At 40.5% G+C, this 18,109-nt stretch overlaps 2 protein-coding genes across 2 annotated transcripts in view; one reads left to right on the forward strand and one right to left on the reverse strand.

The window, feature by feature from the left end:
* Window positions 1–18,109, forward strand: part of LOC117388392 (lipocalin-like) — a 114,531-nt gene that overhangs the window by 46,989 nt on the left and 49,433 nt on the right. The window lies entirely within an intron of this gene.
* Window positions 1–18,109, reverse strand: part of cntnap2a (contactin associated protein 2a) — a 488,742-nt gene that overhangs the window by 44,040 nt on the left and 426,593 nt on the right. Inside the window, exons 19-20 of the mRNA XM_033985829.2 lie at window positions 11,021–11,239; window positions 1,343–1,579 (exon numbers count right to left, since the gene is read on the reverse strand). Of these exons, the coding sequence (XP_033841720.1) occupies window positions 1,343–1,579; window positions 11,021–11,239 (456 nt within the window). The remainder of the gene's footprint in view (window positions 1–1,342; window positions 1,580–11,020; window positions 11,240–18,109) is intronic.

The raw sequence follows: 18,109 nt of genomic DNA on the forward strand, positions 1-18,109 counted from the left end.
GAGCGACTCAAGCTTCACAGAGTGGACAAAATAATAACAATGGTGCGACTCTGGAAAGGAAGACACACTCCAGACTGACAATAATGTTACGAGCTGAGTTAAATACATTTTATCTAAAGGTATTTCCTTATGGTACTTATACAATTAGTATTTACACAGAACAAACATACTGTATATTGGTACTACCACAATTGCTACTCTACTGTCTACTATCCATGGGCTTCAGAGAGATGAAAAATTATTGTGCCATAGCGATTAATTCAGTTTCAACCAAAATATTATATCTTTTAAATGGTGAAATGTCCTCAAAGTGTCCACTATACAGCCTCTTTGTCTACTGAAGCTACTACAACTGTTAACTGCTAATATTCAATTGGTTTACTTATATAGCACATTTAAAATGACTTAAGCTCACCAGTGCTTCACATAAAACAAAAAACAATTATACAGATAACACGATACACAGGAAAAGAACAATAAAACACCAAGATATCCTGTCTAGCTAGTATTACATGCCAGGGAGAAGAGGTGGGTTTTCAGTCTAGTCTTAAACTGCGTTAAATGGCCCATATTAGGCCATTTCTGATCTATGTTATACTGTAATGTTGTTTCCTCATCACAAACAGACCTAGAGTTGTGTTTTGTTTGATTCACAGATATTTAACACACAAACCCTGCATATTTAGGCTGAATTCTTCTAAAACTCCTCTTTTCCAACTTATGATGTCATGTTGTAATACAGGAATAGCTCAGGTAATACCTCTATGACTATTATTTTAAGCATATCTTTTAACTTTATGCATACCTTTATTTGTATTTATAATAGCTATATTTCTACTTGTTTGTATTATTATTTTTCAGTGTTTTATGTTGCACTTTATCACCGAAGAAAGCTCCTAGTTTGTGAGTTGGGTTCACTGACAATGGCAATAAAAGTCTTCTGATTCTGAGGAAGTGCTCCATTGTGTTTTTAAACTCCATTCACTTTCACTAGAACCATTTGTACAATTTTAACCCTGGAATTACAAATGTCTATTGAACAAATGGTAAAACGTAGCTGCTAACTTGAAAACGCTCATGTTTTTGAGGAGGTAACAACATTATAACGTGGCTTAAAGCTCAAAAGAGTCAATGTGGCGTAATATAGGACCTTTGAAGACTGAGAGGATGTGACAGGCAGAGGGCGCTGTTCTATAGTCTGGGCGCTACCACAGAAAAGCCTCTGTCACCTCTAGTCTCGATCTTTGCTTTGGATAACACATTTTGGCTCTACTTTATCTTATCAACTCTCCTGTATATTTTATGCACCGTATTAATATTGAAATACGAGCCCCAACCTCACCTTTAGTACAGAAGGGCCCGTCGTAGGCCGTGTTGGAGCAGTCGCACAAGTACCCGTTGTACTTCTCCACGCACTTCCCTCCGTTGCGGCAGTACATCCCGTAACTGGTGCAGTGTCCTTGGCAACCCGGCTTGACCCCCGGCGTGACCTTTGCCCTGTCCTCCAGGTCCAGCGTGATCCCGTTCATCCTAAGCCCCCGTATGCAGCCTAGGAAGCCCCTCTGGCCCCCCGCGGCACCTGGAACAAGACGGAAAAGTCATATAAGATAAAGTCAGGGGGGGGACAGCAAAGTCATTGTCACTTATAATCTTTTTGGTTAATGCCTGGAGGAAGACAGCGCGGTAATAGCTCTAACTGCGTCACTGTTCTTGAATCAACCTTCAACTTGTTAAACTTTTTTTCCTGCTAATTACACCTCTTAATGAACCAGAGTATGGTAAGGTAGAAGACCAAGCACGCGTGTAAATGACATATAAGGGGATAGACGCCGCACATGGCCTATACTTGATTGTAATGAGTCAATATGGGCATTACGCTGTAGCCTTGGGGTGTCAATCGGCATTCCTCTAAAGTGCTTCCGCCGTCATTTTGGCCCTGCACCATTACAGTCTAACTACCCATTAACGTGGACAGACTCTGGGCGTAAAATAGATTAATGCCCGCCTAAACGACCAGCGCAATAAACAGGCATAAACACCCCCCCACAGGTATAGATATTGATGCGAGGACATCGAGTCGAGATGCAAATACAGTTATTCCCGTGGACGATCTGATTAAACATCTTAGTTACTCAAACCTTTTAATTGTGTTCTTCAGAGTCGATTTCAGTTCATTTGTCAGCAATATGTGACGCTAATAGCTTTCTTTAAAGAGCTCCGCAGTTGCAGCCTTTGTTGTTAGCTTAGCATTAAGGGCACGGTCTTAATATGGCAGATAATATGCACTTCTTTCATGCCAATAATTTCACTGTGTATACGGAAACCCAGCTGAGGTTTTATCAAGCGCTTCCCCACTTCTTGGCCCCATAAAGGCTTTTTGTAGAGTGCCTAATTAATCTATTTTGTCGTGCTGATTGGATGGAGGTTTGGGCTGCCTGTTTACTTAGGTCTAAATAAGAGCGTGATTAAACGGACAGCCGGTCTGGAGGTCTGCGGAGACGGGGATGGACACGTGCTGCAGAAACATGCACAATGAGTATGGGTAAAAGTTTAGGAGAATTTTACATTACGTATAAAGAACCATATGGAGACAAAACAAATGGAACATGTTAAATAGATTAGAACATTGCTGAATATTACCAAACATCAAGATAAGTTTAACAGCATTTTAACTAATGCCACTTTAAAGGTTTACTATATAACCTTTTAGCTAGGGAGATCCGCCACCTAATTCTCCAAAGAGACATCGTTGTTTTGCCTGAACCGATCCAAACTATTAGATTAAACTAATATATGATGCTTATTTACTGGTATAATCTGTGGAGAGGCAACTCCGCTCACTTTAAAAATGCTTTTCAAATGTTTTTTTTTTACAAATACAAACCCCTGTAATTGACTAAATGCAAGATATAGACGTTTAATGCCATATTGCAGAACAATACAGGGAAAAGCAATAATATATACGAATGAAGACAAAGAGGTGGCAGATTTCCCACAAAAAAGTAATCTAGAACTCTATTAATTAAAATGGTTTGTGACATATACAGACAACAGCCTTTACCAGACTAAATCCAAGTTTAAGGACCATATACAGGTATTATCATTAAATATTATCATCAGAAGAAACCTTTATCACCATCTGTTCTACATTGTGATCCTATGTAATACGTGCTATTTTTTCTTTAATCTTTAACTTCACACTGAAAGCCAGACCAGCATCTATTTAAATGTGTGAAACGTACGGTGAACCAAGGGTAAGTTACTCTGAAATTAAGTGCTAATGAGCAACATTTAGCATTCATTACCTTACACATTCACACATTAGTGCGTTTATATACTTGGGGCATTTGCACATAGACACGGGGCACATACACACGGGGCACATACACACGGGGCATCTGCACATACATAGAGGGCATCTGCATTTACCAATTAAAACATCCAGTTAAGTGCTGAGCTTTCAAAAAGTTAATGACACTAAATTTGACCCTGAGACCTTTGGATGGTGCTAATGAAAAGAATGAATATGCATACAGCTGCAAAAAATACATAGTTTGCATTTAAATCGGGGAGAAAAGTGGTTCTGAATTTGAGATCATTCCTCACAATTATTATTTTAAGTTGAACCACATTTAATAGACAGTTGAGCAGTTAGATTGCACTAAATTCTTGTGTGTTGGTGGTATGTATTTCTCTTTCACACTCTAAGAAGTATCAGTATTAAAGGTTTGTGAGAGTTTTATCCCGTTATAATGTTGTTCACACATGTTTGAGTAACTCTGCATTATTTTTGCACAGGTTTTGTGTGTTAAACGTGTGAATGAAACAAAACACAACTCTGGGTATGTTTTTGATGAGGAGTGGACGCTTCTATCAAAACTGCATTACCAATTCTCTTTTATCTACACGTATGTATCTAACTCTAGTGTATTTGTAAGGTTATTTATGGATTTGTATATTGTAACTACAGGATTTTTCAGTCTTAAATGATTATTAAATGTGTGACAAAAAGCTCAGAGCACAGAAAAGATGAAGAGAACATGAAGATTTTAAGTCTTACGATGTTATGATGTCTTAAGACCGCAGTGAAGAGACCGTTCACCACAAGCTAAAAGTTGTGAGCCATGAAAATATAGCATACTTTGGGGTCAGCTGTTTCAGGTCAACAACTCACTTTAAGACTTAAAAATGTTACAAAGATCAGAGCATTCCACTTCTACTTTAAATGCAAAAATAAAATGTGGCACAGTAGTTCAGATCAGTGCTTTTAGTGCAAAACGCTGGTGATAAACTACACAGGAAGTAGGGTTGTTTTTACTGTAGCAACAGCTTCACCCTAATCCCTGATGCATGGATGTAAACAGTCATCTTTTTGCTTTTTAAAGAATGCTTCAGACTGGATTAATGGCTCCGTTTTGTGGACTGAGCGTCATTTTTTGCAGAGGACAAATTCTAATGGATAATACGGAAGAAAACGCTGCAGTTTAACTTTACAACTTACAACAAAACGTGCGTAGTAAAGTCACCTAATTATTTCTACTATCTTTTTCCCCTTCTTGCGCCTCTGTGTCCGTGAATCCGTCTGCTCCTGGTGCCATATTTTATTGTCTGTTGCCGTGGTGATGTTTTGTGGTTATGAGGAGCAAAACGGATTCAAAAACGCACACAAAGAGCCAAAGTCGGGTCACGCCTCCCTGAAGTCGGGGAGAAGCAAATTGGGTCCTAAATTGGGCAAATTATCCAGTGGTGTGTGACGGGTTTAAGAACAGTAACGCATCCAGTCCCCACATAAGAGAAGTAAGAAAAAAAAAACGACTTTATGTGTGACAATAGGAATCTAAACACATGTAGGGGTTCTGTTTTATGCATGGTTATGTTTACACACACCGCATGATATTTATGTCTGCATCTTTTTCACTGTACTCATTAAATGTTACCTACTGTCTTTGCAGGTGATGGCGGCAGGTTTTCCTGTTGAGAGCGACAAAACATGCAGAGGTGTTGATCCACAAAGACAAAAGCATGCAGAAATAAAAGGCAAAAGGTTATGCAGCGGTGAGTAAACAACAGAGAAGCCATGCAAAATCATAAAACATTGCTGGTAAATCTATAGACTAGGCCTGTCACGATACCACGATTTGAATATCACGATAATATTGAAACCGCTTTGTGTCTATAAAATCATCATTAAAGGAAACAAATGCATAGGAGAACCAATAACTCATTCAGGAAGTTACTTTTTAAACTTTCTACAACTCAAATCTCACCGTTTAAAGACGAAACCTCCCCATTACTGCAAAAGAACCTGCAGACACCATAAATATTGAGCCCCATGATATATTGTTCCATCTTATATATATTAAAAGATAAGTTGATATAGTAATTCTAGTGACAGGCCTAATATAGACCCTTTAAAATGTCATCAAAATGATCAAATATTTGGAATGGAGGTAACTGTTGGCAAAATGAAATAGACCATAATGTATTTTCAAAGATGAATTGCTTGGTTTTAAGTCTTTATTACAAAAAAGTACAAAAAGTACATTTTGAAAGGTAAGTAAAAATGTGAGGTAGTTTTTCTATTACAAAGAATGGAACACAAACTTCTAGCCTTAATTTGTGTTTGAGCTTCACAAAAGTAAAAAAAAAAAAGAAATATTATTGTAGTATTTGTCCAGTAAAACCTAAAAATCTGGATATTGCCTTTATCAAAACTGCTACGTCTCCATTTTAGTCTTTTGTTTAATAAATAAACGTGTTCAATTGTAGAAGAAGTACTTCATTTTGTTACTTAAGTAAAAGTACAGATACCGAAGCAAACAAAATACTCACGTACAGGTATCACATGGAAAAATATACTTAAGTAAAAGTATTAAAAATGTACTTAAAGATTAAAAAGAGTAAGAATATTTGTACTGATTTTTTTCACTAGAAACAACTGAATCTTTTTTTTAGTTTTTTATTTGTATATTTTTATTTGCTCAAACTATGAACATGTTATAAATAAACCCTCAGCCTTTTCAGCAAGTCTCAAACAATAATAAAAGTACTTTTACTTTTCAGCCCTGTCCAAAAATGTAGTGGAATAGAAAGTACAGATATCTTCTCTCAAATGTAGTGAAGTAAAAGTAAAAAGTATCCACTGTAAAATTGGCTTAAAGTACTGTACTGAAGTATACATTTTAGGTATCTGTACTTTACTGCTGTATCTAAAAAGTTTATATTTGCAAACCTCCCCTTAAGTTTTCATATTTTGCGATCCCTTTGGAATCACATTATGTTCCACTTTACCTTTGCCTCCAGTCGCCTCCGTTCTGTAAATTATAATACATCTGTTTGCAAAGTTTTAAAAGGTCTCTGCAACAATCATTACAAAGTCACGGTGCATTTTACAAGCATTATGATATGGAAGATTCATGTATGAAGCAAAGTTAACAACATGAGGACTGATGGTACAACATTTACTAAGAAGGCTATTAGAGCAAATGAGGCAGAGTGCAGTAAACACTAAAGCAATCACCAGCTTGATAAGACCCATATTGATTGAGGCATAGACAAGTGGATGATACAAACACTCTTATGGGAACAAGGTAAGCCAAAACGCCGCTCCCCGTTGCACACCCCTGCCGAGTATGTTATATGAAATCTACAAGTGCCGTTATTCAAAGAGGTAATTTCGAAGGCTAGTTTATTTTCCCCTGCGCCTCTTCTACTGTCAAATATTACAAACAAAGACGAATTCAAAGTTGTATTCCCTGTTAGGTTTCTGTGCCGCTGTTCCTTGTTCTCACCGTGATGCATTCAAACAACTGCATCAATATCAATCAGGTGGAAGTTGGAACAGAGGCGCAAGATGGCGGATTGTAATAGAAATACATACAAAAAAGATGTTTGGTTTGTCTACAAGGTGGATTTTATATTTGGGTCTTAACGTGGTGTCTTTAGTTTTTGTGGGTGACTGAAAATGTAACTCCTCTAGAAACAGAAATGGACATAGCTAACCCGCTAGCCGCCACGTGACTCTGGCTCCAATTCATTTTACATTAGAAAACTGTCCTCTCTCTGTAACTGCTGCTGTCAAACTCGTCGTTTTGGTCTTAAATGTTTGTATTAACATCTGTCTACATGATCCTGTTTTTTTTATTTCGATGTTGTGTCCGTAACTCAAGATATGAACATTAATAACAGACAAATTAGGCGCCTTCTTTCCCCGAGGTCGCTCCTGTTAGCGTTAGCAACAGGTTTGATTGACAGCGTTGCTAAGTGGGAAGGGGTATTACCCAATTGGTTCTTTAGTTGCTGATACTTGCAGTCGGAATTTCAAATATGGAAGTCGGCCCAAATTGGTCCCTATAATTTCTAGCCTCGATGAGCTTCGTTTGACTGAAGTTGAACGCTGTGGGTGACGTCACACTCACTTAATCCACTTCTTTATACAGTCTATGTTAACAACAAAAGTGTAAAAGACAAGGCAGTCCTTCATATTGGGGTTTAATTGTGAACAGTTTACACTTTGGTACCATTGCAAGATCAGACATGAATTTAAATTATATAATCCAACTCTGAAATCTAGTTTTGAAAATAGTGGCAAGTAATGATATAAAACAGGGTTGTCCAAACTACGGCCCAGGGGCCAAACGCAGCCCTCAGACCAATTTTTGTTGGCCCTCATGCCTCCTCCTAAAGTGGCCCAATTGATCAGGAACATTTTTTTAATCACAAACTGAAGAGATTCTACCTCTATAACCTGAATAACATCACACTGCATTGTGACACAGACCTAAAAATAATCTTCCAAGTTTTATTAAAGGTACAATGTCTCTGTCGAAACTGTTAAAGGCATCATTTGACCGACCCCAAGGTTGGTGGCTCGAATCCCGCTTTTGTGGTGGAATTCTAACTCCCACAGATGTATACTGTCATTGTGTCCTTGGGCAAGACACTTAACCCATCTCACCCCCAGTGTCTGTGTACAGTAGTGTATAATGTGTGTGAATGTGTGAGTGATTCCTTGATGTAAACTTCTTTGAGTGCCTTGAATGTGAAAAAGCGCTGTATAAAAATGTGACCAGTTATCATAGTTATTATAGTTACAAATCATTTATGAAGTGCAATAACAAAGTTGACGTACCAAATGAACAAATTCATAATCAAACATAAAATATAACGTTGGTGTAATGTTTGTAATGTAGGTAGAGCTTCATGATCATATTGCCCGCGCTCTTAATGATGCACACTTTGTTGTTAACACAAAATGCACCCACCATTTTTCCAGTTGGTGAGTTATTGCGTGTCACACTGTAATTTATTTCCAAGTACTTTCGGGGCGTGGATTATTCAGGGATTATAGATCAGATATAAGTCGTCCTTGTCACCACTCTGACACTTGCACTGTTGTTGTTTCTGAGACGCGCACACACACAGCCAAGCTAAGCCTTCTCCCGCCTTCACTCCGCACAAAATACACAAAATACACGAGTGTAAATGAGCTGACAGCGCTATCAGACCTCCATTAAGTCCTTCACATCATCCAGCAGCACTGACACTCGACTCAGCCCTCACACTAAATAAAGGTAGTTCAGTCTGAAACAAATGCTAAGGTTGCGAGGTTCAAATTGGCAAAATTACGAAATTATGCTACAAAACACGACGTTATGATTGGAATTTGAAGCAATTTCCTCTAGTCTGAAACTTTTTCCTCCTAATGCGATAGGAGGAAGTCTGTGAGCCGCTTCAGCTATTTTATTTATATCCTAAATCCCTAAAAGCATAAAAAGTATTTCATCTTAAAAATTGGGTTTACCACAGAAGACTAAATGAGATTATAATCTGCAATGTTGAAGTCATGTTAGCAATTTGGACTCAGCACTAAAGAATGTCCACTGTCCATTCTTAGACAATATGATTAAATTTAGCAGGAAATGGCTTTGCTGTTATCTTTTATGTTATGTAACGTTTATTTAACTTTTAAAATAAATTGTACAAGAATGTTGGAAGAATATTCAATAATCTTGGTTATTCTTCCCAATCTATCAATGTATCAAAGTAAATCTATAAGACAAAATCTATGACAGAAGCAAAAAAGTTTATATTTTAACCACCGTTTTGAGATATTCAAAATGTATGCATAGTTATGGGATTATTCATTGTTTTGTCAGTCTAATTACATCAAAAATAAAACTTAAATCATGTTACGGGCCACTCGCTCTGTAGTTTTTTATTTTTTTTAGAGTCTATCTTTCATTTCCACTATCCTGCAGTAATAGTACTCTTACTTGAGGACAATTTTTTCCATATCCTCACCTCTGCTTACACATAGTTAAGTTATGTAGATCCATAGACTGTATAAAGAAGTGGACTAAGCGAGTGCGACATCACCCATAGCGTTCGGCTCCAGTCAAATGAAACTCGTCAAAGCTAGCAGTTATACGGGCGAATCTGGAGCCATATTTGGAATTCCGACTGCGAGTTTCGTATCAACCAAAGAGCCGATCAGGAGCGAGGCTGTTAAAAGGTAACGTCCCTTCTCACCTGTGCTGCTGGTTTAGCAGGGAACGGGCGAGTAGCAACACTGTCAATCAAACCTGTTGCTAACGCTAGTGAAAGAAGACGCCTGATTTGTCTGTTATTAATGTTCATATCTTGACTTTACGGACACAATACCAAAATAAAAACACCAGGATCATGTAGAACGGGTCAAGACTCCAGATTGGTTCTTTGGTTGCTATTATACTTGCAATCTGATTTCCAAATATGGATGTTGGCTCCAAATTATGGGTGACGTCACACTCACTCAGTCCACTTCTTTACGCAGTCTATGTTAACAACCAAAGTATAAAAGACTATGAGGGCGTTCATATTGGTGTTTATTTGTGAACAGTGTCTTCAGTTCACAGTTTGGTACCACTGCAAGATCAGACATGTCTTTAAATGATATAATCCGACCCTGAAATTTTAGAAAATAGTGGCAAGTGATGATATAAAGTGTCTCAACTTCTTTATCAGAAAAGATGTTCAAACCCCCAGAAAGTATAAAAATATTAACTACAGACACATGTGGTCAGGGGGCGGCATAAGCTCAGTTGGTAGAGTGTTTGTTCACTGACCCGCAGGTTGGGGAGTGCGATTCCAGCTTCCACAGATGAGTGCTGTCGTCGTGTCGTTGCGCAAGACACTTACCCCACCTCGCCCCCAGTGTCTGTGTGCACTGGTGTGTGAATGTGTGTGTTAATACGGACATTTTAAGACCAAAAGGACGAGCCTGACAGCGACGTTTTTCAATGTAACGGGAATTGGAGCCAGAGAAGCACGTCCATGCTCACTTCCTGTTGGGTTAGCTACGTCAATGTAATTCGCCCCTCGATGTTCGGAGTTACGTAGCACCCACCTACCAAAATATAACCTACTTTAGCCATTTAATCTTCTCGGTCGTAACATTTTGCCTGATTGGTGCATTGTCAATCCAGTACAAAAAGCCCGTCTGATTAGTAATACGATACGGCTTCACAAATGACAGTTTAAAATCCTCTTTGCGCAATTATAGACTTAATCTGTGGAAAATAATTGCGGCGTTTAAGGTATTAACTCTTCAGAGAAAATGACCTCGCGAAGTGAATTAAGTTAGTTCAAATCTCATGCTCTTCGTCTGCATAGGTGCTCATTAAAACACAGATCAAATACGGCGAAGCAAGAGTCTGTGTCAGTGCACGTGGCTGTCCTGGATTAACACCGAGTTAATAGGCAATCACTGTGGGTAGGGTTTAAAGATTATATTTAAAACAATCCTAATAATAGATGTCTGTATCTAACTGTAGGAATACTCAAAGTTTTCTAATTAGCCGTTCACCCTAATTGCGAGGACACGGACTTCGGGGCTCCTTAATTATGCCGTGTTTGTCTCTCATTCAAAAGGCAGTTATTATGTTCAAATTGCAATCAAATGTGTGTACAGAGTAATTCTACCTCGTAATTGTTTGGTTAATTGAATGCAGCGTGTGAAAGGGACGGTCCTCAGTCTTACCCACGTAGAGTTGGCTGAACAGCTCCAGCCTGGTGTGGCCCTGCGTCGGAGCCAAGCGGGAAACCCTGTACGTCTGGTCCAGCTGAAGCACCGCCTCTTTCACGTTTCTCTCGGCGACCACGCGATGCCACTGGTCGTCGTTGAGGGGCGTGGCCGAGTGGACGTTCAGCTCGACCGGGCCGTTTCCGACGTCGAAAGAGAAGGAGACGACTTTAGGGGCTGTGGACAGAAGCAAGATTAGATGGTTAAAATATACACACGTTATCATGTCTTTCAGTACGGCAATGAATGTTTAGTTACAAATAATTAATACTTTGTTCTTTCTTTTTGGTTCTTTATATTATTACAGCATTGAGTGGTTTGTGTGTGTAAGGGTTTTATTTATTTACATCTAGGAGGAAAATTTCATTAATGTAGATTCCTGAAGGGGTCATCATAAGCAGTGGTACACTCAATTATGTTACTTAAGTAAAAGTACAGATACCAGAGCAAAAAATACTCAGGGTAAAAGTAAGAGCATCACATGAAATCTACGTAAGCAAAAGTTTTAAAGCAATTGTTTAAAAATGTACTAAGTAGTTTATGCACATCTTACAAAGCTTCAAATGTAGTGATTTTTATAAATATTTGTGCTGAAATCTATATTTTTGTTTCCTCAAATTATGAACGACTCAGTCTTTTCATCAGGTTTCCAACAGTAACAAAAAATACTTATAAATACTACTATATACTATACTACTACTTACTTTTCAGTCCTGTTCAAAAATGCAGTAGTGTGGAAAGTACAGATACCTGCTCTCAAATGTAGTAAAAGTAAAAAGTATCCAGTTTAAAACCTACTTAAGTAAAGTACAGATACCCAGAATTTATACTCAAGAACAGTACTTTTTTTTTACTACTTTTACTTTGTTACGTTCCTGGTCATTAGTGGGCTTGTATTTGCATTTATTTTCCGTGACATAAAGTACGGGCTAAAAACTTAAACGTAAAACATGCACAAAGGTAAAACTCCAGCTAAGATAATTCTGACCAAACTAAGCTAAAAATTTGGATATAGGGTCCCGGGCGCTGCTCTTGACAGGTTACCCCAGTAGAATTGAAGGATGAAAAGGACAAATTTCTCAATGACGTACACTTTAACCTACCAGAAACTACAAAACTACTTTCTTCCATTGTGACCCATGTATTCGAAATCAGGAAAACCATGCCTATACCACTCTAAGCCTCCCCGCCTTAGCCTCTGATTTCACTCTACCGAAACTTTATATTTATTTCTTGTTACGTGTGTCCGAAAACAGGAAAAGTTGTAAAAAGCCATAAGTCTTCGCTCCCTCATTACCCACACTGCAGGTAAAAGGCGTTCAATTTCTAATCTAATGGCTCATTCGTTTCAAAGCTGCCTGTTAGAATTGTAAAGATTTCAGGTCTGAAATACATGACTACTCAAAGCTCTGGACGGCTCTAATCTTAAACCGGGCCGATAGATGCCAGGAACGGTTGGCTTTGTCGGATATAAACCACCTCGGCTGCTGCTGCTCAGTCTGCGATCAAATACTTATGATACTTATGAGTTCTGCTGCACTTTGGCCTACGACACATGAGGTCCTGCTCCAACAATCTGTATTTCTCTTCCATAGACTGTATATATAAATGGACATAGCTAACCTGCTCGCCGCTGCATTCCGGCTCCAGTTCACTTTCTATTGAAAAACTGTCGCCCCTCTCTCCAAAACTGCTGCTGTCCGGCTCATCATTCTGGTCTTAAAATGTCCGTATTAACCCGCTCTACATGATCCTGGTGTTTTTATTTCACTATTGTGTCCATAAATCAAGATATGAACATTAATAACAGACAAATCAAACATTTTCTTTCACTGGGGTCGTCTGATTAACAGTCCCACTTTTTGTTAAACCAGCAGCGCGGGAAGAAGTGTTACCTTCAACAGCCTCGCTCCAGATTGGCTCTTTGGTTGCTATGATACTCGCGGTCAGAATTCCAAATATGGCGCCTGTAAGGTATTTTCTAACAGTGCAGCACTACATCAAATGCAGAGCAGCGTGGGAATTTATAAGGATGTGTGGGCAATAAGACACAAAGCCACTGCCTAAAGTTTCAGAAGACGACCCGGCGCACAAACACATACATTGACAGACACTATAAAAGCCGTCTTCCTGTCCTTTCCTGAGAGTCCGTTGCTTCATTGTTCACTTTACCTGAGCGAAACTCATTAAACCTTTTGACTTTACGCTTCAGTCTCTTGGTCCTCTTTGACGCTTACACCAGAAACGAACATTCTTACCCCACTATAACCAAACGCTAAGGGTCACACTCCCTTAGTCCACTTCTTTACACAGTCTACGTTCTCTCCAGACTCTTCACCCCCCGTTTCACAGCTTCAGATGCGTCAAATGAGGCCACTGTTGAACATTAAGTACCTAAAAGCACTCTATGATAATAAAGGAAATATAAAACAGCTGACGGCTTCTTAGAAAATGTTATTCACACAAAACATAATGTATAAATTAATTGCAACCGTCACAACTAAAATGTTAAACGCTGTTATATGTTTTAGAAATATCAACACCTTTATGCTTTTGTTCCTCTGCTCCCTGTTAAGTTTATCCAAAGCCTTAGATACAAAAGCCGCCTGCACCGTTTGTTCGATTCCCCAAAATGTGCTGTAATTAACTTTAAATATGAACTATCGATTTTTATTATAATGAAATATTTAGCCATTAACACCCCCATGTGATAAATAAATAGTGCGATAATGATTTTACAAGGTCAGTCTGACTTGTATATTATATCATGGCTTGTTTTTTTATTGGAGAAATGCTCTTTGAATGATCGCCAGCTAAATGTCAAGGAAATGTTCAGGCTATAAACTGTGAGCGGAGCGTCACTAGGAAACAATGAGGACATTTATTATTAGCAGCAGCAGAGGTCATTTACAACTGTCTCGTTTAAATCCCTTTGACACTTTGTTTAATGTGGAGTCATATCAGATTTGCATATATCGGGCTGATGAGTAGTGTTTTAATCATCTGTGACCATATGCGTGATTTATTTTTAAAAGTGCACTGCGGAATTTTTTGGCTACCGGCTTCGTCTCCTTGGAAATGTTATAGTCTCACCTGGAATTTTTTCACAGTATTGCGTTTAAAGGTCCTATATTATGCAAAATTGAGCTTTTAGCCTCGTTAGAATGTTATTACCTCATTAAAAACAGACCTGGAGATGTGTTTTGTTTCATTCACACGTGTCTGAGCGATCGTTTATTATTAGTCCGTCTACGTCTCCGAAGCTCAAAATGCTCTGTTCCACCTTGTGATGTCATGAAGTGGTAGTTTTCATGTTAAAATTTACCTTTTACTTTTTCTTCAGTAGAGATTGTTGAGAGAGACTGATATTTATAAAAGTGTATGGAGTTTAAGACGCAGTGGAGCACTTCCTGTATTACCGCATGACATCACAAGGTGGAACAGAGTGTTTTCAGTTTGTGTTACGGTCCTAGGCCTTAAGTTCCTTTAATTATTTGTATTTGTACACTGTTTTGTGTGGATGTCCCTGAATTTATCTACCCTTCCCCATTAATCATGCCTGTTGAAGTCCTTGGATGTGATTGGAGGACTGTTGGCCAATCCTGGGGCCCAACTTCAGCCGCCTCCCAAGTATTTAAGAAGATTGGGGACACCTGTTTGGAGCTGCCAGGATGCCAATTTGCGTGTCTCTTTTGTGGACAAGTCACCACAGGGATAGTGGCTCTGTGTTTTGAGACGCTTCGTTGTCATTACTGTTTGTTCCTCAAGATTTTGTTACTTCCTGTGAAATTTGTGTTGTAGTTGACTTTATCTTTCTTTACCATTTGTTTATCTATGTTTAGTCCTTTATTGTTTAGTTTACCCTTACCATCCCTGTTCATTAAATTACTTCTTACTTTCCCATTGTTCCATCTTCGTTTTCTTTTGCTACTTCCCTGTCCCCACATGAGCACAACGTACAAAATTGTGTGTTAAACGTGTGAATGAAACAAAACACAACTCCAGGTTTGTTTGTGATGAGGAAACATTTTAAAAGATCAGAAATTAGCGTAATATCTATTTAAAAGCGTACATTATTACTATGAGGGGGCTCGTTTCTGCACAGATCTGACCTGTAACGTGTCTAGGTGGCGTCACGTGCTTGTCTGCATGGAGATAAGATGTATTTAATGCCATACTGTGCAACATTCGAGGCAAAGCCATCTGTTAAACACCTCCACGGAAAGACAAACAGAAACGTATTATTTTTCTAACTATATCTGTATTTGATTTGTTTGGGTTTTGCATCAACAAAATCACCGTGTTCGTTTGTTTCTAGTATTTTTTTTTAAGCTAACCACGACGCTAACAAAGCAATACGGCTCCAATCAGTCACACGCGAGCGCATATACTCTGTGAAAACCAGGATCAAAGAAGGAAGAAAGTGGAAGTATAACACAATTTGCATAATACGGCATTTTCTACAGCATCCACAAAAAAGTAAACCTGAGAGATTCCATAGGTGCAGTCAATTTTCGTGTTTTTTTTTCCCCCTTTAACAACTTCACAAATCCAATACCTGTAGCCCCATAATAAAAACACTTAAAAAGACAGCCTGATGGTAGCCTGTGCGGACGTACACACAATATAAGGCGTTCTGACAAGAGCTAGCACCTTGAATTAATGAGCTTCTCCCCGACTCGGCTCCTCGGGGCAGGGAGGAGTCACATCACTTATTCTAAACGCTGGTCCGACTCCAAACATATTTCACTGCGGAGCGATAGAAACAAAGCAACGGCAATCGGAAGTGTGCGTTTGTGTGTCAGGTTAGCAGCTCAATAAAGCAAGATGGATGCCTGGCAACTTTGGTTTTTATTCGCCGTCCACGGGCGCGAATGGAAAGTAAAGTGCCCTCGGAGCACCTCAGTCATTTACATGGACATGATGGATGTCATAAGTGTAAACGCGAACGCTAATGTGATACGCTGTGTGGAAGAGACGGTGTGGGACGGGGGGAGGGACGGGGGGAGGGACTGGGGGGAGGGACAGGAAGGAGGGACTGGGGGGTGGGACAAGACATGAGAGGAACAGAGGACAGAGAGGAAGAGAGGGGGGGGATAAGCTGTGTGTAATAGACAGTGTGGGACGGGGGGGGGGGGGACAAACAGGGGGACAGGAAGGAAGAGAGAGACGGAGGGGGGGGAGGAAAAGAGAGACACGCTGTTTGTAAGAGACAGTGTGGGACGGGGGGAGGAATGGAGGAAGGGGGAGGGAGAGGGACAGATTGGGGGGCAGAGAGGCAGAGGGACAGTAAGGGAGAGAGATAGAGGGGAAGGGGGGGAGAAAGAGGGAGAGGTGGGAAGGAGAGACAGAGACAGACAGAGAGGGACAGTGAGGGAGAGAGATAGAGGGGAAGGGGGGGAGAAAGAGGGAGAGGTGGGAAGGAGAGACAGAGAGGGACAGTGAGGGAGAGAGAGACAGATGGGGGAAACAGAGGGAAGGAGAGAGAGGAAGAGAGAAGGAGAGGGGGAAGAAGAGAGACAGACAATGGGAGCGGCAGAGAGGGACAGTGAGGGAGAGAGAGACAGATAGGGGAAACAGAGGGAAGGAGAGAGAGGAAGAGAGAGGAAGAGAGAGGGAGAGAGAGGGAGAGGGGGAAGGAGAGAGAGAGAGGGTGAGAGAGAATGGGAGAGGCAGAGAGGGGGAGAGAGACGAAGGGGGAGTGGGGAACGAGGGAAGGGGAGAGGCGGAGTGGGGAAAGAGGGAAGGGGAGAGGCGGAGAGGGACAGTGAGGGAGTGAGAGAGGGAGAGAGGGGAAGGAGAGAGACAGAGAGGGGGAGGAAGAGAAAGAGAGAGAGGGAGAGGCAGAGAGGAAGAGGGGGGGAGGGGAGTGGTAGCGAGGCAGAGAGGGACAGTGAGGGAGTGAGAGAGGGGGAGAGAGAGAGAAAGAGGTTGAGAAGGACAGAAGGGAAGAGCGACAGAGAAGGAAAGGAGAAGAAGAGAGAAAGAGAGGGGGGAAAAAGAGGGGAGAAGGACAGAGAAGCGGAGAGGGAGAGGTAGGGTAGCGAGAGAGAAGGGGGAAGAGAGAGAGGAAGAGCGAGGCAGAAAGGAGAGAGACAGGGAGGGGGAGAAAGAGGAGGAGAGAAAGAAGGAGGGTGAGAAGGACAGAGAAGGGTAGAGGGACAGAGAGGGTGAGAGGGGGGAAGGAGAGAGACAGCAAGGGGGAGAGAGGGAGTGACAGAGAGAGGAGGAGAAAAAAAGAGGGAGGGAGAGGGAGGCAGAGAGAGAGGGAGAGAGAGAGGGAGAGAGAGAGGGGAGGATAGAGAGAGAGACAAAGAGGGAGAGAGAGGATGAAAGATGAGGAGAGAAAGAGAAGGGAAGAAGGACAGAGAGGGAGAGGAAGGAAGGGAGAGAGAAAGCAAGGGGGGAGAGTGTCAGAGAGGGAGTGAGAGAGAGAGAGAGAGAGAGAGAGGGAGCACATCTTTGCGTTGGCAGAGACAATGCCAGGGGATTCTGAGGACATTTAGTCTTTGTTTTTCAGAGTTAAATAGGCCGAGACAGGGGTGACAGGAAAGGTTAAGTGTTTATTAGATTTGGTTGTGCTGTAAAATAGTGAAGAAAACCACAAACAGGGAATATAATGGTTTCAGTGGCTCACGCTGACGGCTCTACATTAATTAGAGTTTGGAGGAAAAGTATTCAGAAGATGCTACTCCAAAAGTGTCTGGGAACAGTTTCAAGATGTAACAATGTACAAAATAACTTCAAATATGTGCAAAAGAATTTAAAAAAGACCACAACCAAGTCAGGCAAAGGGATAGTAGAGCGTTTGTCCACCATCTCACAATAATACTATGACTACTCTTAAAGCATTTGCCCAACAATTTGAAAGTCATCGGCTCAAATCCTGGTTCAAATCCTTGTCGCGGTTGGAGGGGGCGATGGCGTAGATTCGCAGCCAAGAAAGTCTATCCTGGATCTACCCCTGGACATCTGTGTGCAGTTGAGTTCGCAGTACACCACCTCTGAGTCTGGCGTAAATGAATAATGCATGAAATTGTAAAGCGA

The sequence above is a fragment of the Periophthalmus magnuspinnatus genome, chromosome 20 (genome assembly GCF_009829125.3).
Source record: "Periophthalmus magnuspinnatus isolate fPerMag1 chromosome 20, fPerMag1.2.pri, whole genome shotgun sequence".
Taxonomy (NCBI): Eukaryota; Metazoa; Chordata; class Actinopteri; order Gobiiformes; family Gobiidae; genus Periophthalmus; species Periophthalmus magnuspinnatus.